At 43.2% G+C, this 21,646-nt stretch overlaps 1 protein-coding gene across 1 annotated transcript in view; it reads left to right on the plus strand.

The window, feature by feature from the left end:
- The first annotated feature begins 222 nt into the window (after positions 1-222).
- The window catches only part of THUMPD2 (THUMP domain containing 2), a 28,116-nt gene continuing 6,692 nt past the window's right edge, over positions 223-21,646 (plus strand). Inside the window, exons 1-8 of the mRNA XM_060248386.1 lie at positions 223-435; positions 1,657-1,789; positions 3,088-3,497; positions 9,047-9,124; positions 14,818-14,870; positions 15,611-15,698; positions 18,957-19,028; positions 20,579-20,693. Coding sequence (XP_060104369.1) covers positions 280-435; positions 1,657-1,789; positions 3,088-3,497; positions 9,047-9,124; positions 14,818-14,870; positions 15,611-15,698; positions 18,957-19,028; positions 20,579-20,693 — 1,105 coding nt within the window. The 5' untranslated portion in view covers positions 223-279. The remainder of the gene's footprint in view (positions 436-1,656; positions 1,790-3,087; positions 3,498-9,046; positions 9,125-14,817; positions 14,871-15,610; positions 15,699-18,956; positions 19,029-20,578; positions 20,694-21,646) is intronic.

Raw genomic sequence — 21,646 nt, forward strand, 5'->3', positions numbered from 1 at the left:
TTTTATGCTGTTGGGGCCGAAGTTCTTATGATTGACGGAGCTAAACCTCCTGTTAAATCCGACTCAGCCGGAATGCGGACCCGGAAGGAGGGAGGCAGCGCGAGCGATCTCCTCCTCTGCCACGGAATGGCAGGACGACGAGCAGGGGGAGGAGGGCTTCGTCTTTCCCTTCCCCCGCCTGGGGGAGTGGCCTATAGGAGGCTGCAGATCGAGGCACATCCTGTGAAGCAGGAAGAAGGAACTTCGCATGGCTGTTTGGCTCCAGGCGGCGGGGCTGCGATGGCTGACGGAGGGCAGCCGCGGCCAGCGGTGCAAAAGGAGACCTCGGGCTCCTGCCGGACCTCTGGGATCTCTGCCCGGTACTTTTGTACGGCCGGACGTGGGATGGAGCCCTTCCTGCTCAAGGAGGTGCAGGCGAGGCTGGCTGCCACGCAGGTGAGAGGATCGGTAGTTGTCATTAAGCTGGGGGGCGAAGGCTGGCCGTCGCCTTTGCGCCCAATACATTGTCCCCTGACTTCATGTAAAGGACAGCTGTGGACTTGCCCTATCGGCCCTGCCTCCTTATCCGTGGTAGGAGGATGCAGATGATCCAATAGCCTGGAGCGAGCTTTCCCCGCTGGGGGGCAATTTGTTCCTCTGTATGACTGTATATCTCAGACAGTCGCTCTAAATTTTTGAAATCATGCCTCATTTGTGCTCAGTACCTGTGGGGTTCCTCATCTCAGCTGAGGAGGCACACTTTGTATGTTTGTATTCTCTAGGTCACTAGGTGTAACCACTTAATGTTCCAAAGTCAAGTGCTAGGTTAACTTTTTTCCACGACAAGTTTTCTTTGAACTTAAAAGTTGTATGATAAGTATGCATTACACAGGTGAAGTATTCCATAACTTTACTGACTTGTAAGTAGCTGCTGTACTTGTTTAATTTCTCTGTGGCATACTAAAATTTTTGATTGGCATTAATTCTAAACAGAGTTATACCCTTGTAAACTCATTGATTTCAGTGGATTTAAAAGAATATAATTCTGTTTGGGATGACACTATCAATTACTAAAGTGGGCAGGAACAAGGATCATGTGGTTGTGAGGGAGAATCTGGTGCTGCCTTTTGTTTTCAAATGGGTGTGTAATGTACATATTGCTACAGATCTAATCAATTTCTGTCGTGTACAGAGAGGATTGAAGTAGATCACTCCTTCCTTCATTCTCAGAGTCCCAGATCTCTACTGACATTTTCCAAAAAGTTCTAAAAAGCATTCCAAGTTACATAAGCATTGAGTCATTTTGCGAACATGGTCATAGAAACAAAGTATTTGTGCAGAATCCTCTGATTTGTTATGAGCTCCTGTGCAGGCCAAAATCTTTCCACTCTCAAAGGCTTTCTCATTAGTTTCAGCAAAAGGGTGTTTGAGCTTTTCCCACAACTGCGGCGTGTGTATGTAGTTCCCCACCCTGGACTTTCCATGGTATTGGCCTGACATAGTGGATGTCTCCAAACTTTATTCAAGACTATTTCAAGGTCTAACAAGCCTATTTTGCTGCTAGCAAAGGTCTTCTCTTTTTACTATGAGGATATGCCATGATGATGTAGGTATAATCAGTTCCAGAGAGTGTATTTTTCAGATTTATTACATCAGCTTTGTATGTTCTTTGTCTAGGTGGAATATGTATCGGGGAAAGTCTTCTTTACCAGCAGTGCTGAGCTGTGTACACTGAAGAAGCTTAAATCTGCCGAGAGGTTGTTTTTACTGCTGAATAAACATCCTCCACTTTCCATCTCTAAAAATAAAGGTATTGTATTTACTACTGTCGTCTTAGCAGCCTGTAATGGATCTTGATTTCTTGGCAAAAAGGACTGTGCTGCACCTTTTTTGTTAAAAGTATGATGCAGTTTGCGGGTTAGTCTAGATATGGGTACCCCAAGTTCAGGACCTTACAAAGCTTGCTGAGAAGTCTTGTAAAATGGAACAGTTTCTCAGCCTGATGTACTGACTGTGTGATTACAAAGTGCTCCTCTCTGTTTCTTGAAATAAATTAATCCAGTGGAAGAGGCTTTTTATAGTAAGTCCACATATTAATTAACTAGTTACGTAATTCATAGACCTTTATTGGCATATCAGCAGTCAAAGTCTACACCTCCATTCTCAAAACTGCTTATGTTCCTCTTTGAATAAAAATTGTGTGGAAAGTTCTACAAAAGTCTGTTTCCCCTTTTAACTGCTGACATTTGCGGAATTACACTAGTGCAGTGGTACAGAACCAGCTGAGCCTGTGTGGACATAGGGCTCTTGGAGATTGAGGTGACACATTGCAGCTTTAATACCACACTTCATCATCTTGTATTGGTTAGATGGAAGTCATAAAATGAGTTACACTGATACTCTCACAAAGACGATTTTTATGGATTGGTTTGCTCCATTTGGAAAGCACTTCTCTGGCTGCTTTCAAGCACCATTTACTTGATCAAGAATAAATTTTTTCAGTCAAACAGTAATTACCCAATTCAGCTGTTCTCTAAAGAGCTAAAAAACTTCATCACCAAGTAATACCACCAACTTTTCTAGCCCAGCACTGTCCATTGTAACTTATAGCAGCTCTCCAGGGTGTCAAACTGTGAGATTTTCCCCAGGAACTGCTACACGAGAGCCTTTTTTTTAGTTGCTGGGAATTTTGGCATACAAAGCATGGTCTACTACCAAGCCATCATGGCCCTTCTTTAATAGCTTAATGGCCACTTAAGATTAACAGCGCAAGTAACATAGGGATGAATTCTAATGGTTTCGGTGGGACTTGATTGCAAGTAAACATGTACAGAATTGCAGCTTACTCTTCTTCAGAAGTTTCTCTTCTCTTGGTTTTATCTTAAGCTCTGAGCCATATTTGCAAATATGCCAAGTCTTCGAAATACAAAAGCTGTGACTAGGACTCAAGAGTGGTTATGTGGGAAATCTATATGTTGAAGCTGGTTGTGGAAATAGTCCCAAGAAATTGTGGATTCCACTATAAAACTGCTGTGCAGGGTGATTAAAAATGATGAGCCTATGCTTTCTGTCTTAACTTATAGAATTAAGAATGTGTTTCTATTTCAGGAAGAATAATCCATGATATTCAGAAACTTGTAAATGAAAGTTGTAGGAGCTGGCTGGATATTATTACTGTTTGGAAAAATCTTAATGGTCAAGAAGTAAAACCAGAAAATGCAAGTGAGGAATATCCTGACTCCCAAAAAAGGAAGTCAGAAGAGGAGGGCAGTACAAACAGCAAAAGACAGAAGAGAGAACAACTATTGGAGACTATCTCTACCAAAAATCAAGTTGAAAATCAAGAGAGATGTGACATATCAGAAGCTGATATAGACAATGTCTTGTCTGAAAGCAAATTATTTCTAGAGAAGACTTCTGAAGGTATCAGAGAGAAGTGCATTGAGGCCAGTAGCAACTTCAGCTTCCGAGTGTCTTGCCGCTGTAGTGGAGCACTTGCTAAAGTATTTCCTGCACAGGTATGCAAAAAAAATGTTCTTTCAAAATTCCAGTAAAGGTATTAAATTTGTGCTACTTGAGCTAACATCTGATAATCAAATATCAGCGCATTAAGCACCAGGCAATGATCTCTAATACAAGTTTAATACCACAAACAGTCATGATAAATGTCTGTGTGGACTTTGCTGTTTAAAATTTTACTTCTGGTTCACACTAACAAAAGTCCTTCAAGCAGTTGCATGCCAGAAGCCATTTCTGCGATCATGGCTGCTGGCATAAGCTAAGGATCAATCGTGGAGATGACTGCCAGTTTACCCAGAGACTTAGGTGCATCCACACATATTTTTGCTACAGTTGCCCTGGATCATTCACAGCTGTGTGTAGCTATTAGCAGGATGACTAAGCCATTTCAAGAAGCAGATGCTGAAGTCTCTGTAGATGCCTTGTTCTGTATTACACAATTGGTCCTATGATTAGGAAGCTTTTCTGACATGTAACCCAAATTCTGCTTTAGTGCCTTTTAATCCACTTGCTTCATGGTCTTGGTTAGTCTGTTCATCTCTCTCTCTCTCTCTCTCTCTCTCATATTATTCTGACAAAAATGATTAATATGTCCACCTCCTTTCCCTTTTTAGCCTTAATAGTAGTTTTTAAAAATTAGAATAAAAACGGAGAATTAGAGATTGCTGGAATTGCTTTTAGCTTCTTCCGTATCCTTTTCAATTTGTTAGTGACCTCCTTCATTACATACATTTCTTTACAAAAAACAAGCAAAAAGATGTTGGGCTCAGATGTGTGTGGAAACTTTGATCTTCAGACTTTGTGTTTTGATCCACAAACTTATCCTCATCATCCCTGGAGTATATGGGCTCCCTGTAAACATTTGGTTATGAAGGAAATGTATTTTGTACCTGCTCAGGAGTACTTTTCACTCATTCCTAAATCATATGCTCCAATGTTAACTCATTGAAAGTGCATGCTAGGGATAAGCCCTGGCACAAATTGCATCTTGCCCCAAAGGGAATAGAACATAATTCATAAGTTTACAATGTTTTGTGCAGAATTTGAAACGAGATTTGTGCTATGTGAAAATGTTGACAGGAGCGTTCCATAATCAAAACCATCTCTTTGACAACAGGGCAGTGAGTTGTTAAGGCATATACAGGAATGGAACTGGTGTTCCACCTCTGTAAGGTAGGTAGATTTATATGAGAATTATAAGAATTGGTACTGAGAAGGAAACTTTCTATACAAGACATGTAAAATGGTAGTGTTCAGTAAGGAGCTCTGGCCTAAACCAGAGTTCAGTTCAGTTTTATTATTACTGTCCATGACCAGATCCAATTGACAGGAGTTGTGGCAATTAAAGCAAGGGCTCAGACGACTAGAGAGGCAATGGCGGCGTACTCGAGACGAAGCGACTAGAACATCTTATAGAGAGTTTATGAGGTCCTATGAGATGGCAGTCAAAGCCGCAAAGAAGACATACTTTGCGGCTAAGATTGCGTCTGCAATTTCACGCCCGGCACAATTGTTCAATACAATTCAGACTCTTACAACGCTGCCACAAGGCGGACCAAATTCTAAGGAATTGGAGATCGGTTGTGAGGCTTTTGTGAATTTTTTTGCAGATAAGATCACGTTGCTCCGCCGCGACTGCCCTGCCATATTGGAGACCATACGTGAACCCGAGGCCTCGTGCCTGTCTTCGGATTATATTCTGGATTGTTTCGGTGCTCTCAGCCTGGAGGAGGTTGACAGGATCCTTCTATCTGCACGCCCTACAACTTGTAATCTGGACCCGTGCCCCTCCTGGCTTATTAAAACCTGCCAGAGGGAGCTTAGCTATCCTGTACAAGATATCATAAATAGATCCCTGATGGAAGGGCAATTTCCAGGGCCCCTCAAAGAGGCGGTGCTCCACCCTCTCTTGAAAAAATCAACATTCGATCCGGCCGAATTGGCACACTACCGGCTGGTCTCAAATTTGCCCTTTTTGGGTAAACTCATTGAGAGGACAGTGGCGTTGCAGCTACAGAGTTTCCTGGAGGATGCTTCCGTTCTTGACCCGCATCAGTCCGGCTTTCGCCCGGTCATGGGATGGAGACAGTGCTGGTTGCCCTGGTGGATGATCTTCAGCGGCATCTGCATCGAGGCGGCTTGGTGGTACTGATGTTGTTAGATCTATCGGCAGTGTTCGATACGGTCGACCATCGGCTGCTGACTTGCCATCTCACCGATGCGGGGATTCAGGGGCTGGCCTTACAATGGCTTTCCTCTTTTCTTGAAGGTCGGGGACAAAGGGTGGCGATTGGGGGTGAACTGTCTCAGAGACACATGCTTGATTGCAGGGTGCCTCAGGGGGCGGTGCTCTCCCCGATGTTATTCAACATCTATATGCGCCCCCTTGCCCAGATTGCCCGAAGGTATGGGTTGGGTTGCCACCAGTATGCTGATGACACCCAGCTCTATCTACTTATGGACAGCTGGCCTGCCTGTGTCCCAGAAAACTTGGACCTGGCATTGCAAGCCGTGGCTAAATGGCTCAGACTGAGTGGATTGAAGCTAAACTCAGCCAAGACAGAGGTCCTTCCCCTGGGTCGTTGTGGCCCGGGAAGGGAAATCCCCTTACCAGCCTTTGATGGTGCGCCACTGACAACGGCGCACAAGGTCAGGAGCTTGGGGGTACTATTGGAACCTTCCTTGACAATGGAGGCTCAAATAGCAGCCACTGCCAAGTCTGCATTTTTTTCATCTTAGGTGGGCGAGGCAGTTGGCCCCTTTCCTGGAGCATGACGATCTGGCAACGGTGATCCACGCAACGGTCACTTCGAGGTTGGACTACTATAATGCCCTCTACATGGGGCTGCTCCTGAGCCGAACCCGGAAGTTGCAGCTAGTGCAGAATGTCGCTGCCCAGCTGCTATTAGGGCTTCCTAGATGAGAGCACATCCAGCCGGGGCTCCGGGGACTGCACTGGCTGCCAATAATATATCTAGTTCGGTACAAGGTGCTGGTTATTACCTTTTAAGCCCTATATGGCCTAGGACCTGCCTTCCTTAGGGACCGTCTCTCCCCATATGTTCCCCAGAGAGTGCTGAGATCGAGTTCTCAAAACCTGCTTGCAATCCCCGGGCCAAAGGAGGCCCGACTTAAGTCGACCAGAGACAGGGCCTTTTCAATCACAGCCCCTTGCTGGTGGAACCAGCTAACGGAAGAGGTGAGGGCCCTGCGGGATCTTGGGCAGTTCCTCAGGGCCTTTAAGACAGTCCTCTAACGGTTGGCATACAACTGATCGGTACTTGAAAATTTTGAATAGAAGGCTGTAGTATGGTACTTTGGTAAATGGCTTTGTTTTACTGTTTTTACTGGTTTATTGTTTAAATGTTGTAAATTGATGTATTTTAAAACTTAATCCTATGTTAGAACTTTTGTGTTGTGAGCCGCCCTGGGCCGCTTTGGTGGGAAGGGCGGGATATAAAGTAAATGAAATGAAATGAAATGAAAATGAACAAAAACGTTATCAGATATACAGATATTTAAGTTAAGCTCCTGTTAAAAAAAAAGAAAATTTAATTAAAAATCTGTATAAGATTACATAGTAGAAAAAGAATAAAATATAAAATAACACTTTAGATAACCGTCTTTAAAATTTGAACCTGGAATTGAAAAATTGAGAACTATATAGTAGACCTTGTGATGAAATCTAAGGGGTTAATCAAAGGGGTTAAGTATTTGGTGAATATTTGACTGCACTTGTTGTATATCTTTTTTAAAAGTTTAATTTAAAAAAAAGAATTTAAAAAGGGTAGGACTGAAATTTATTGTGCCCTTTGATCACTTTTGCACAGAATCTAGCAGTTAGCTTGGTAATAACTGAGATTTCATCAGTTAATAATTTATCTGAACATATCTGGTCCACCCCTACCACAGGACTGTCAACAAGGGAAAGAACTGTCTTATCTCGCATTTGTTTATTGAGCGGACAGTAGAAAAAGACATGTCCCATTATTTCCACCTCCACTAGAGGGCAGAAGCAAATCCTTTCAGAGTATGTGATCTTCTTATATCTCCCCTCCAAAATCATGGATGGCATAGCATCACATCTGGCCAATGTAAAAGCCCTCACATAAGAGGGGAAATCTAAAGTTTTAAAATATTGGGCCATTACCCATGATGTATTTCATCTTCTCAGGGGCCCAGAAGCCAGGAGACTTCATTAAGTCTTTCTGGCATTCCATGTCACAAATCCTTTCCCTAACTGTGAATTTGGCTTGATCAATGGTCTTTGACAAAAAAGGCGCCAGGTGAAAGGCCCATTCTTTCAAGGTTTCACTTAACCCTGTAGAGCCAGCTAGTTGGTAAGAATCTTGCATTACGAGGGGAAGAAGTCTTTTTGGATTAATATGTACCTTAAGCCATTGGGAAAACCAGGGTAGATTTTGATGCTTTCAAATCAATCTCAACTTGGACCTGCAAAGCAGCATCTCCCTGATAGATCGTTAAATCACTGGCTGAATAGAGCCTGCTTTATTTTCTTTACAACTAAAGCTAAGAGCTACTGGTTAATAGATTCCAGCCTTGTTCACATTACATGGGAGGGAGTTCCACTGAAATTAATGGGCCATTTCTGTATAACTTTCATTGACTCAAAGTGGGCCAACTAAGTAAGAACAATCAGAATCAGTGAGGCTGGAAATTAAGTGTGCTTATTTTCTTTCCACGAGAATGAAAAATTAAAAATATATTAAAAATGAATGATAGCTTTTGTTTACATTTCTTCGATATCCTCCAAAGTTCACATATTCTGATTCTTCAGCAAATACCATATATACCAGTTAGATCAATTTGTATATGTAGCCAGGTTACTTTAAGTAGGCCCAAGGAAGAGCAGGCTGCTAATGAAACAGTTGAACATCTTTGTTGGTGTACCAGGAGGGACTCAGAATTAATTTCCTCTTTTTTGTGCATGACCAGTCATCATGAAGCTGATTGAATGGCAGTCACACTGCTGATTGAATGGCAGTGTGGAAAACAGCATGGATTAAGGGGGTTGTAGAGAAATCATTAGCACTTTGTATTCTAAAAAAAGTAACACATAGCTCTGAAACAAAATTCCTTTCAAAGACAGTCTTCTATGCCATCTTTTGGAACTGGCCAAGACAGTGCTATGGAGAATTTTTCTTGATAGTTCATACCTGAGTTTCAGGAATGGCTGTCTGAAGATCTGCTTCACAAGCATAATGTTGAGTTGTTTTACAACATAAACTTTATTTGATGTTGGAGACTGCAAGGATGTAATTAATTCTGCTCTAGATTTCTTTTTTAAATGTCTGTTCTTTGTGGGTTATGAATGATATTTCATTATCATGTATTATACCTTTTTTTAATTCTCAGCACACAAGTGATCCATTGAGCTCAAATGAACAGTGTGCCCCCGATCAGATATGTAGTTTCCGCTTCCTAATTCTATAATTCACGCCACAACCTTTCTTTCCTTCTGAAGCATTAAGTGCGATGATCTATTTTTCAGGCTGTCCACCCAAATATCTCTGTTTTCCTTTTTCAGGTGATGGGAAGAATAATTGGAATAGCTCTTACAAAGCATTTTGGATGGAAGGCAAATCTGAGAAATCCTGATATAGAGGTACAGAACTGAAGTGTTAGAGACTTTGGACACTGCTTTCCTCAGAGTCTAATGGTGCAATCTCATGCAGAGTTACTCCAGGCCAAGTGGATTGAGATCAGTGGGCTTAGACCTGAGTCACTTTGCATAGGAGTGCAATTTTGTGAGCTTGTAAAAGACTTGCATGGAGGTCTCATGCATCAAAACACAAAATAAAGGTCTGATATCATTGATTTTCCCCCTAGACCCACCAGTTCCTCTGTAAACAACCACAGTGAATCAAATTAGTGAGTCAATCTAATCCAGTTTCTTGGCTTCAGCAGTGGTAAGACCTAAGTGCCTTAAGAGGGTTTAACACAACAGGGCATTAGGGAACAGCCTGCTGTATTGCTATTGACCCCCATCTCTGGATGCTTAATGTACTAAAGACACTCTACCAATTACCAGTTATGGAGTTCTGAAAGTATGAAAGGCAATTCTGATGCAACATAATTTATCCTCCTCATTAAAACATACTAAGTGCTGTACATGAACTAAAAGCACAAGATCTGTCCATAGACTCAGGAAGGAAGGAAGTTTGCAAAGTGTGCAACCTTAGCATTTGTTTGGTGAGAGTTGGCTTGGTTTGGGGTTCTTATAGTCTTACCAGCTAGCTCTGGGGGAGGGGGCAATTTAAATGAAAACTGTGAAGCGAGAGGGATCAACTTGTTATCTCTGACAGTTTTCTGGTGCAAATTGCCCTCCTTCCTTTGCTATTTGCTTTGTAAGAGAAACACAGGTGCCCATATAGATCTGAAATTTCACTTCCTATCAGCCCTCACAGCTACGGATATACATGAATTGGCTCACAAACTAAAGTTTCTCATGAATTTTGGCCACTTCATGGCTCACAGAGCAATGTTCATGGAGAGATGCCCAGGATGAACATTTCACAAATTTTGGTGTTGTTTGTGGCAGTTCGTGAATGGATATATTTCCAGACAGGCTGTCTTAGCTCAGTTAAACTGTTTACAAAGCCTCAAGGCAACAAGAGGGGCAGAATTTTCCAGCCTCCAATAGGAGCCCTCCAAAGCTTAACAGGCACTGCTGACTGCCATTAACAGAGTTCCCATTCTGCTCTGTGGGATCAGAATGCTATATATACCCTCAACTCAGCTTCATATCCTCTCCTCTGTTGGCTGGTCATAGTTATGCAGAAAGGCAAGGAACTTGTTAAAAGCAGACTAGCAGGGCACATTGCCTCTTAATTGTGATTCCTATCCTTTGCTGGGGTTTGCACACCAGGGAGAGGAGCTTAGTAATTTTGATTGTGAACTCCACTCCCTTGGTGGGGTTTTGGTGTTAGGTGGACTCAGGGCTCTGAGCCACCCTGTCCCTCTGCTAATGTCAAGCAGCAGAGCTTAGCTAGTGGGTTCCTCAGATGAGGATCCACATTTTATACCCTCCTAATTGTGAACCCCTCTGTGCCATGAGGGTGAAAGTGGATGCAAAGACTGCTTGTGGCGGGGGGAAAAGATCCTCCACATACCTGTACCACAGGCTCCTGTCCCTGGGCACCAAACCCATCCTGCCAGCCCACTGGAGCCCACCTCTAGCAGGGTATCACCAGGGGTCTCGGAGCCAACCTTCCCTGAACTGCTCCTGGGGCTCCACAAAGAGGCAAAAAAGTCATTAGCACTGCCCAGAGACTAGCAGTTGCTAACACTCTTTGGAGTGGAGGACTAGAGCAGTGATTCAGGGGGAGAAGTATCCTCCCCTTCCACACAACTCCTTGTTCCTTGAGTACACTTCTCCGTGGCCTCTCCCAACTCAGCATCAGAAACCAACTGTCCCTCCCAGCTTCTCCAATCCTGGAATTGAACTTTCAGCCTACACTTTGGAAACATTTCCACGCCCTCCCCAGTGACCTCTGTGTGGCTGAGTGCTAGGTGTGCCGCACCCCCATTCTGAGGGGTGCAAATCCCCAACACTTGTCTTCCTCTTTCCTCCACAGGTAACTACGAAGGCTGCACACCACTATGTTGCTGCCAGAGGAAAGAGTGGCAACCAGTGAGAGGAAGAAGAAGCCCACTCTCTCTCAGCAGGGAGAAGTGGACAGGGAGCAGGAAGCCCCACCAAGAGAGGCTCCCTGCCCTCAGGGTGCAGTGGATGGGACATAGGACAGGCCACCCTCATGGGTGAGATGATTGGTCTGGATGGCCAGCCTTCTCCCTCATGGAAGATGCAGCCTTTTGCCACCTGCTGTAACACCTAGCTCCCTGGTACTCTGTCCCCTCATAGAAGACCATGACCAGGCAAATCTTGCCTGCCCTGCACCGCAGTGGTGATGGACAAGGCTGAGCTCTCCAGAGCACAAGGCAGAACTATGTACTTTACAGCAGACCTCTGGAGTGGCCAGCAGCACTGCTACCTCTGGCTGCCCACTAGTAGCAACCAGAGGACCTCTCTGTCAACTGTTGGGGCACAGCCCAGGCCCCAGGAGGGAACAGTCCTGCCACTGGGCTACAAAGTGGTTCTGCACAGGGAACAGATGCCATGGAGCAAAACCTCAGCACAATGATACAGAATAGCCTGAGAGAGTAAGTGAGCAGCGGCAGCATGGTCACAGAAGCCAGCCCCAACATACTGGCAGTGGTGAGGGTTGTGTGTGCCTCAGGGGCATTGTCTGCCTGGTGCACACACTTCACAGGGTGATGAAGGATGTTCTGGGGCTGGGGAGTACTGTCAGGGCTACCTGGGATGCTGCCACCCTTGAGATGTGCTCCTTGCTTGAGATTTGCCAGCACCTGGCCACCTACTTCCTTGCCCAGCAACAAGTCTGCCTTGCGAAAGGCAGGGGGAGCTCATCCTGGAGTTACCCACCTATGTCATGATTATGCATTTAGTGGAGTGCGGTGCAGGATATCATCTCCTCCATGACTGTCCTGCATGGGGAAGAGGAGCTCAGCATCAGCTCAAACAACTGGTTGACCCTCTCCCTCAAGACCTTCCAGGACACCACCAACATGCTCTGTATTCACACGGCCAGCCTGAGGCAAGTCATCCCTGTGATTCAAGGGCTGGAGTGGACATGAGCCTCCAGACTGGAGCTGGGCACTGGGGGTAGGGTGCCTGTTTTCCCGTGGGTCAGGGCCTTGGCACAGAGGTTGCAGGGGGGGATTACCACCAGGTTGCATCCTCTCTGCAAGGAAGGGGAGTACAAGCTGGCCTATATCTGTAACCCCTGGATAAAAGGCAGCATTGCTCTCTGGAATGCAGAACTCATCCAATAGAAGAGTGAGCTCTTCAAAGAAGTGTGGAAACTGTAGGCCAGCAGACATGTCCAGAGGGAACAGCAGGTGAAAGAGGCTGGGGAGAAGGAGAAGGAGCTGCAGCCTGGCACCTCTGCCTTAAAGAGCCCAACCAGGGAGAAGCCTCGCTATTGGTTTTCAGTGGTGAACTGGGAGGTCAGCAGCAGCGGGGCTGCCAGGCATGCTATGGCAGAGGATTTGATGAAGGTGATGGTGAGGGAGTAGCTCACTGAGCCCCCTGGAGTACTGATCATGCAAGGCTACCATCTGGTCCAGCCTTTCTTGCATGACTATGAGACGCCTCTCCTGCCCTCCTGCCAGTGTCCAGAGTGAGTGGGTATTCTCCCACCTGGGAGACATTCTCAGTCCCCACCTGGACCCAACCATAGTAGACGAGTTGATTTTCCTCAAGGTCAACCTCCCCCTGCTAGGCTACCCATCTCTGGACCTCATGGGTTGAAGTTTCCCTTTGAATTTGGTGTCACTGGCTTGTTCCTGAGTTGTTCAATAGAATCCTGTGACTGCAGCTTTCTTTTCCAGAGAGATTATTGGGGGGTCCATAACTGGATTTACCCCCAACTTGGAAATGTAGAGGAGCGGGCAGCAGGGTAAAGTTCCCTGTGTGTTTGGTATGGCTTGAAGGGGGTTCATCCTATACACTTTTGACCCTGTGCCTGACATTTCCCTCAAAAAACACTTGCCTGGCTTGACCATAGTCTGTTGGGCTTGCAGTGTCGTAGTGGTGCTGGTTCTGCTAGGCGCATTGCACTGGATCTGCTGGGCTTGCAAAAATGCCCCCCACCACCTTTAATTTCGATTGCAGAGATTCTCTGAGACTTTGATTCTGCTCTGCTGAGCTTCTATTGCCCTCACTTTTGTTGTTGTTTTCCTTCATTGGAAACCATGGAGATTGGGATGACATTCATAACTTGGACCCTGTAATTCATTTCTGAACCTCCTGAATCTGTGCTTGTCGTTTTCCAAGAAAGCACTTTTTTTTTAGGGGGGGGGGGCGCTGTAACTCAGACCCTGTAAATCCAGTCTTCACCAAATTTGGAGGGCCAGTAGAGGAGAGTCAGCTGGAGATTTTGTGCAAGTTTGGTGTGTGTAGCACATGGGTGGGAGTTCTAATTGCCAGTTTGTCTAGTATCAAAAAGTTTGTGGCAGTCCACGGTTCACAAACTGATATGCAGGGATTTTTTGTATAAAAAGTCCAGCAGGGACTCATTTGCATATTAGGCCACACCCCTTGATGCCAAGCTATCTGGAACTGTGTTTCTGCTCAAAAAAAGCCCTGCTGATATGAACTGCATTTTTCCATTTTTTCCAATCCCTACTCACAGCTATGTCTAAGCCCCAATCTTCATGTTTAGCTTAACCCTAAAAGAAACACAAAAGTTAAAATGAATTTTATTCAATAGCTACCACAACTGTAAAGAAATTCCTGACAAAGAGGAGGTCAGCTGATTATCTGAAGGAAGAAAGTTTCACACTTAGGCCATGAAAGAGATACAGTGAGAGTCTGCATAGAGGCAAGATATAACACACGGAAATGGAGGTTTAGTAAAAAGATTAGGACTTGATGAGCAGAGAAACCAAAGAGGAAAACACAGTGAGTTGAATAAAGAGAGAGATAAATGGCGAGACCATGAAGAGACTTGAAGGTTACAGGAAGAAATTTAAATGTTAGGTAGGACAAAGGAAGCCCATGAAGAGAGGCATATAGAGGTGAAACACAATTAAACCCCAAAGAAAAATAACTTAAGGGATCAAAGGAGTTAAGGATAGAAAGAACAGGCTGTTGTGCTTAGTAAAAAAGTCTGACAGTAGAATGGGGTAGAATGAGAATATGAAAGAAATTTCTAGAAGAATCAAGGGATAAAGTATGCTGTTATAGAAACCCTATTAATTCATATTTAAAATGATGTACTTCGCAATTTTTTTCTTCCATAACCTCTGGTATTAATGGAGGACTTACTGAAGGGTCAGTACACTTCTGACAGTATTTTTGTGCATATGGCAATGCATGGAGCCAAGAGATCCACAGTCAGTAGCAAATTCCTGCCATGGCCTTATGCTGGTCCCTGACAAGAAACAACAGACGAGTCCTGCCAGGTTCTGCTCTGCTTCTATTCTACATCCTGTCAACCTGCTGCACCAGCATAAATGTTTGCACTGACAGACTTCGTAAGTGGACCTCAGAGTTCCATGCATGTCCTGTATGCCAGTCTGAAGACTTCAGGGGTTGAGCTGGCTCAAGTGACATAAAACATTCTAGTAGTACTTAGAATGCCTCGTAGCTTCACATTAGGAAAATATAGCTGAAAAAGGTAATTGAGATCACATTATGTACATTTTTTAAAAAAATCAATCAAAACATTAATAGAACATTAATATTTAATAGAAGTTTTCATTGCCTTTCAGATCTTTGTTCACGTAAATGATATTTACTCTGTGATTGGGATCCCTGTTTTCAGGTAGATATTTTATTATTAAAACATTGCTACTCACAGTCTAATATTATGCTTGTTAGTTATAATGAATACCAGAGGAGTAGCCATGGTGGTGTGTTGTAAGATACAATCAAGAAGTCTTGAGACAGCTGTGTTGGGGCATGAAATTTTTATGGATTACATGAAGGTCCTATTTCAGTAGTCTAATAAATGGATACACATGTGGTCCCAGAGGAGAAAAGTTGGTGAACATTAGGCCCAGAAATGTAATGTTAAATAGTAGTTCTGTCAGATTTCTATAAGAGCCCAAATGTGTTCCTGATAAGACCATAGTACATAAATCACTATGGTAATACTATTTTTCTTGCTGTAAAGTCAGCAGCTGAAGATCTAGAAATGTAACCCATGAATTGATGGCCTTCTGGCCCCACTGTTCAAGATTGTGCCTTTCCCCATTGGTACCCATGTTGTATTTATACTTCTGATCAATATTATACTTCTAATCAATATCATTGGTCTGTTTTGATCAAAATCATGCAACAGCAGCAATGTCATTATACTTCACTGACAGCATCTTCTTGAACTGTGGTCACCTGCAGCTTATTCACAAATTTGCAGCTTCAGAATTTTTCCCCAAGTTCACATGAAAAAGAATTTTTTTATTGTGTTCAAATTTATTATAATATCAGGATGGTGTTTTGTTTTCAAACCAAAATTTAAATCTGCCATACATATAGTGAGATATATTCTGTGTCTGTTTACAGACTGCCTTTAGCGAGCAGAGCATATATAAAAACTGCTGGATTGCGATCTACTGTTGCTTGGGCCATGGCATCCTTTGCTGAAATCCATGTAAGTGAGCAAACTGTCTACAGTAGAATAATTCTAAACTTTCAGTGAGGACTGGTGAAGCATGGTAATAGTGTGGATCATGAGATCTGCCATCCGATCTCTCTGTCAAACTGCACATTTCCCAGCATTCATTGGGGTGGCCTTTTCAGCAAGAAAACAGCAAGGATGGAAAAGGGTTAAAGATACACACACGCTTTTCTGTCCTTGGAAAAATAGCTCCAGCCACTCAATTTGAAGTGTGGTAGGAGAAATGTTTAAAATAGACTTGGATGACAACACAGCATGTAGATAATTTCAAAGGGTAGCTGTGTAGTTCTGTAGCAGAATCTGACAAAGGGGGCTTTGACCAACAATAAAGACCAACAATAAAAATTTCTTCAAATATATTAGAAGTAGGAAACCAGCCAGGGAGGCAGTGGGGCCCTTGGATGACCATGGGGTAAAAGGATTACTGGAGGAGGATAGGGAAATGGCTGAGAAGCTAAATGAATTTTTTGCCTCCGTCTTCACTGTGGAAGACGAGAACTTTTTGCCCGCCCCAGAACCACTAATTTTGGAAAGGGTGTTGAAAGACCTGAGTCAGATTGAGGTGACAAAAGAGGAGGTCCTACAACTGATAGACAAATTAAAAACTAATAAGTCACCGGGTCCAGATGACATACATCCGAGAGTTCTGAAAGAACTCAAAGTTGAACTTGTGGATCTTCTAACAAAAATCTGTAATCTTTCATTGAAATCTGCCTCCGTTCCTGAGGACTGGAAGGTAGCAAATGTCACCCCCATCTTTAAAAAGGGTTCCAGAAGAGATCCGGGAAATTACAGGCCAGTCAGTCTGACTTCAATACCGGGAAAGTTGGTCGAAACCATTATCAAGGACAGAATGAGTAGGCACATTGATGAACACGGGTTATTGAGGAAGATTCAGCATGGGTTCTGCAAGGGAAGATCTTGCCTCACTAACCTGTTGCATTTCTTTGAGGGGGTGAACAAACATGTGGACAAAGGAGACCCGATAGATGTTGTTTACCTTGACTTCCAGAAAGCTTTTGATAAAGTTCCTCATCAAAGGCTCCTTAGAAAGTTTGAGAGTCATGGAGTAAAAGGACAGGTCCTCTTGTGGATCAAAAACTGGCTGAGTAATAGGAAGCAGAGAGTGAGTATAAATGGGCAGTCTTCGCAATGGAGGACGGTAAGCAGTGGGGTGCCGCAGGGCTCGGTACTGGGTCCCATGCTCTTTAACTTGTTCATAAATGATTTAGAGTTGGGAGTGAGCAGTGAAGTGGCCAAGTTTGCGGATGACACTAAATTGTTCAGGGTGGTGAGAACCAGAGAGGATTGTGAGGAACTCCAAAGGGATCTGTTGAGGCTGGGTGAATGGGCGTCAACGTGGCAGATGCGGTTCAATGTGGCCAAGTGCAAAGTAATGCACATTGGGACCAAGAATCCCAGCTACAAATACAAGTTGATGGGGTGTGAACTGGCAGAGACTGACCAAGAGAGAGATCTTGGGGTCGTGGTAGATAACTCACTGAAAATGTCAAGACAGTGTGCGTTTGCGATAAAAAAGGCCAACGCCATGCTGGGAATTATTAGGAAGGGAATTGAAAACAAATCAGCCAGTATCATAACCCCCCTGTATAAATCGATGGTGCGGTCTCATTTGGAGTACTGTGTGCAGTTCTGGTCGCCGCACCTCAAAAAGGATATTATAGCATTGGAGAAAGTCCAGAAAAGGGAACTAGAATGATTAAAGGGCTGGAACACTTTCCCTATGAAGAAAAGTTGAAACGCTTGGGGCTCTTTAGCTTGGAGAAACCTCGACTGCGGGGTGACATGATAGAGGTTTACAAGATAATGCATGGGATGGAGAAAGTACTTTTCTCCCTTTCTCACAATACAAGAACTCGTGGGCATTCGATGAAATTGCTGAGCAGACAGGTTAAAACGGATAAAAGGAAGTACTTCTTCACCCAAAGGGTGATTAGCATGTGGAATTCACTGCCACAGGAGGTGGTGGCAGCCACAAGTATAGCCACCTTCAAGAGGGGTTTAGATAAAAATATGGAGCACAGGTCCATCAGTGGCTATTAGCCACAGTGTGTGTGTATATATAAAATTTTTTGCCACTGTGTGACACAGAGTGTTGGGGTGGATGGGCTGTTGGCCTGATCCAACATGGCTTCTCTTATGTTCTTATGACTCTTGGAACTTCATACCTGATAATCTTGTTGGTCTCTAAAGTGCTTCAGGACTTGACACAGCAGGTAGTTTGACTCTAAGAACCTTAAAGAAGCCATTGTTGCTCTATCTAAATTCCTGGGACAAATATGAGAATAATGCTTAACTTTGCAGGGTAGTTGTAAAGATTACTGAAATGTACATGAAGAAATTTGAGTGCTCACAATCGCCTTGCATTTTTAGCATTTTTCTTATGGTTGTATCTGTCACATATTTTAGATACTCTTATCTCAAGGGAGGAGAACTTCGTCTTATAACCTTATTGTCATTATTATTAATAATTTATTATGTATGTCAGTTATGCAGAATGCTTCACAATTAGCTTCTACCCTATCCTAGTCTTCTGTGGAGATTTTAGACCAATGTTACAGATACGTGCAAGAAGCTTGGAGATTGCCCAAAGCTACTGACTGATTGATTCTATGTCTAAACTAGGACATAATCTGTATTCCTAAGAAGAAGAATTGTGGATTTATACCATGCCCTTCTCCCTGAATCAGAGACTCAGAGCGGCTTACAATCTTCTATGTCTTCTCCCCCTACAACAGACACCATGTGGGGTGGGTGGGGCTGAGAGGGCTCTCACAACAGCTGCCCTTTCAAGGACAATCTCTGCCAGAGTTATGGCTAACCCAAGGCCATTCCAGCAGCTGTAAGTGGAGGAGTGGGGAATCAAACCCGGTTCTCCCAGATAAGAGTCCGCACATTTAACCACTACACCAAACTGGCTCCAACTGCACCAAACTGGCTTTCTAGTTTATTGTTCTGTTCATACAGCAACACAGGCTTGTATTTTATATCTATATTCTTGGATTCAACTGAAATGAACAGCACAAGGTACAGCTTTGACCCCTCGGTTCAAGCCCAGATTGTTCATTGCATATTACTTTCTTCAGTTGGTGTGAATTGATAGGCTCATTTTTATCTTAGGAGACAGAGAGTTAACTTCTCATGACTTTACAGACGGTGTAACCTTGAGTGTGTGTGTCAGTTTTTTGTTGTTCTTATTTTGCTCTGCAGGCTGGTGACTTTGTATTGGATCCTACATGTGGCCTGGGAACAGTACTTCTGGAAGCTGCAACTGAATGGCCTGTAAGTTTTGTCCTTTTAAGATGATTCTCCAGGCAGTTCATATTGTTGCTGCAAGTGCAGAGGTATTTGCAGCAACAAAGAAGCATCCACACAGAAGTCTTCCCCATAATTTCCTTGTCTCCGCCTTCCATGGCTGTCATCCCCCCTCCCGCCACTCGAGGACTTTTAAGGGTTTTTTTTAAAATCAGTAATGGCAATATTATAAAATTATAACAAGCTATTGCAACAGTAGAGAGCCCCATGGCGCAGAGTGGTAAAGCTGCAGTTCTGCAATCAAACTCTGCTCACGACCTGAGTTCAATCTCTGTGGAAGCTGGGTTCAGGTAGCAGGCTCAAGGTTGACTCAGCCTTCCATCCTTTGGAGGTCAGTAAAATGAGGACCCAGCTTGCTGGGGGGAAAGTGTAGATGACTGGGAAAGGCAACAGCAAACCACCCCGTAAAAAGTCTTCCGTGAAAACATCATGATGTGACATCACCCCAGAGTCGGAAATGACTGGTGTTTGCACAGGGGACTACCTTTACCTTTTTTTATTGCAACAGTGCATTAATTACTAGCTTTCATTGTGTTAATTACTAGCCCTTTTCGTTGTGGAATTATGACAAATAATGAACAGGCAGTACCTTCCTCCTTACAACTCCCCAACAAATGTAAAAAAATGAAAGGTAACTTATAACTCTCCAACAAAAAGGGCAATTTGTAAAAAAATGAAAGGTGACATCTAGTACTTGGTTGCAATAATGTTATGTTAGTGTTACTTTTATTGATAAAAAGGCCCCCAGTGGTGGGGGTGGGAACAACTGCCATAGGGACTGAAGAAAGAACTGGTACCAGTGTATATGGCATCTGGGGTGGGGTGGGGGAGTACATCTTCCTATTAGCACAGTGTCCAAAGTGACTTTGCTTCTATCTTTCTGAAAATACTGTATCAAAACCAGGTTTGGGAAATATTACAGCAAAAATGAAGAAATCACAGAAGCAGGACAAGTAAGATGGCATCATACAAATGTTCCTGAAAACAGCAGTGCTGTAAGGAAGCCAACGTAGAGAAAAACATCTATATGAAACAAGCCAAATATTGTGTGCTTTCCAGATAGTATTGCTATGATCCTTTAGCATGCAACAGCCATGGAGAAATCCTAGCTTTTAAATATGGCTTGGGTCTTGTGGTAACTCTCCACTGACTGAAGGGATTTCCATCAGCACAACAAAATTTGTACACCTCAAGGTTTTCCCAAAATGTTGCTCTTGAGGGGAAGGAGCCTCCCTGGAATAACATGAAGGAAGAATTAGAGGTCTGCAGTGGAAGATGAAAAATCAACAAAACTCGCTCCCTCCTCCCTTTCAATTAACAGAAATGTTAAGGATCCAAACCATTATTTCTGGAAATTTTGTTTTTAGTTTAGTAGTTCACCCTAATGCAAATAATGAATTGTGTAGCGTGTAATAATATTGCTCTCATTTTGGAATAATGGATGGCACCTGCTGAAGTTTTACCATTGTTGCCTTTCAGAATGTTTTAAACAGCCTGAACGTTTGTTTCATTTTCAGAATGCGAATTATTTGGGAACTGACATAAGCGATTCACAATTACAAGGAGCCTATTCTAATGTCAAAGCTGCAGGCTTAGTGGGTAAAATTGATTTACTGAAAGCTTCTGTAACAGGTAAAAACTTGACAAGGATATCAGCTGTAAGAATTCTGGATAATGCAGAATTAGCTAAAAACATTTTCACTAAAACATTTTATTGAGGGGCAATAAAATGGAGCTTCTGTGGCTATCAAAATCTTTTTATTTATTTTTTTCAAAATGGATAGAGTGACATGGCTCACAGATCATGTCTTTTATGGACCTACTATGTTGGAAAGAGTAGGATGGCAGGTTTCCCAGAATTGTGCTGCAGGATACTTCTGCAGCCTGGAACTACTTAGAAAGGCAAAGTTGGCTTGTTTTGTTTCTCTGTAATCTTTTTGGTTTGAAGTTCTGATGGGTTTCTTTTAAGTAGGGCCTTAAGGTGAGGTCTGTTTAATTGGTTTGAATCTACTTCCTTCCTTTGGAAGTCTGTGACAAGAGATCTTTTATCCTCAACTCAAAAGAAGCCAAAATCCCATTTGAAAGGAAGTAGACATCACCCAGATACTGTTCAGCTGCTTTATTGCAGCTATAAAGCAATTAAGATTTTAAGGCAATCATTTCAACTTCTTGAACAAAGTCCAGTAGCACCTTTAAGACCAACGAAGTCTTATTCAGGATGTAAGCTTTCATATGCATGCATACTTCTTCAGACAGTGGAATGGAGTGCAGTGAGCAGAGCTACATATAGCTGGTGGGCGATGGTTAAGAATGCAAAATGGTACAAAGTTAGAATCCAATGGCAAAACAGTGAAATTAACAAACTGAAAGAACATTTGGTCTGGATAGCATTTGCATGGGAAACCAATAAAAGATAATAAAAGCTGTCTATTAATTACTGTGTTGCTTACAAGTCTGGGTGAAACAAAGGACATGTATTTCTTAGTGATATTTCTGTCCACCTAATTTACTTTTTAACATGTATAATTTATACATTATAAACATCACTCTAGTTTGCCATTAGAAAAAAAAGGAATACATTAAAA

This window comes from Heteronotia binoei, chromosome 1 (genome assembly GCF_032191835.1).
Source record: "Heteronotia binoei isolate CCM8104 ecotype False Entrance Well chromosome 1, APGP_CSIRO_Hbin_v1, whole genome shotgun sequence".
NCBI lineage: Eukaryota > Metazoa > Chordata > Lepidosauria > Squamata > Gekkonidae > Heteronotia > Heteronotia binoei.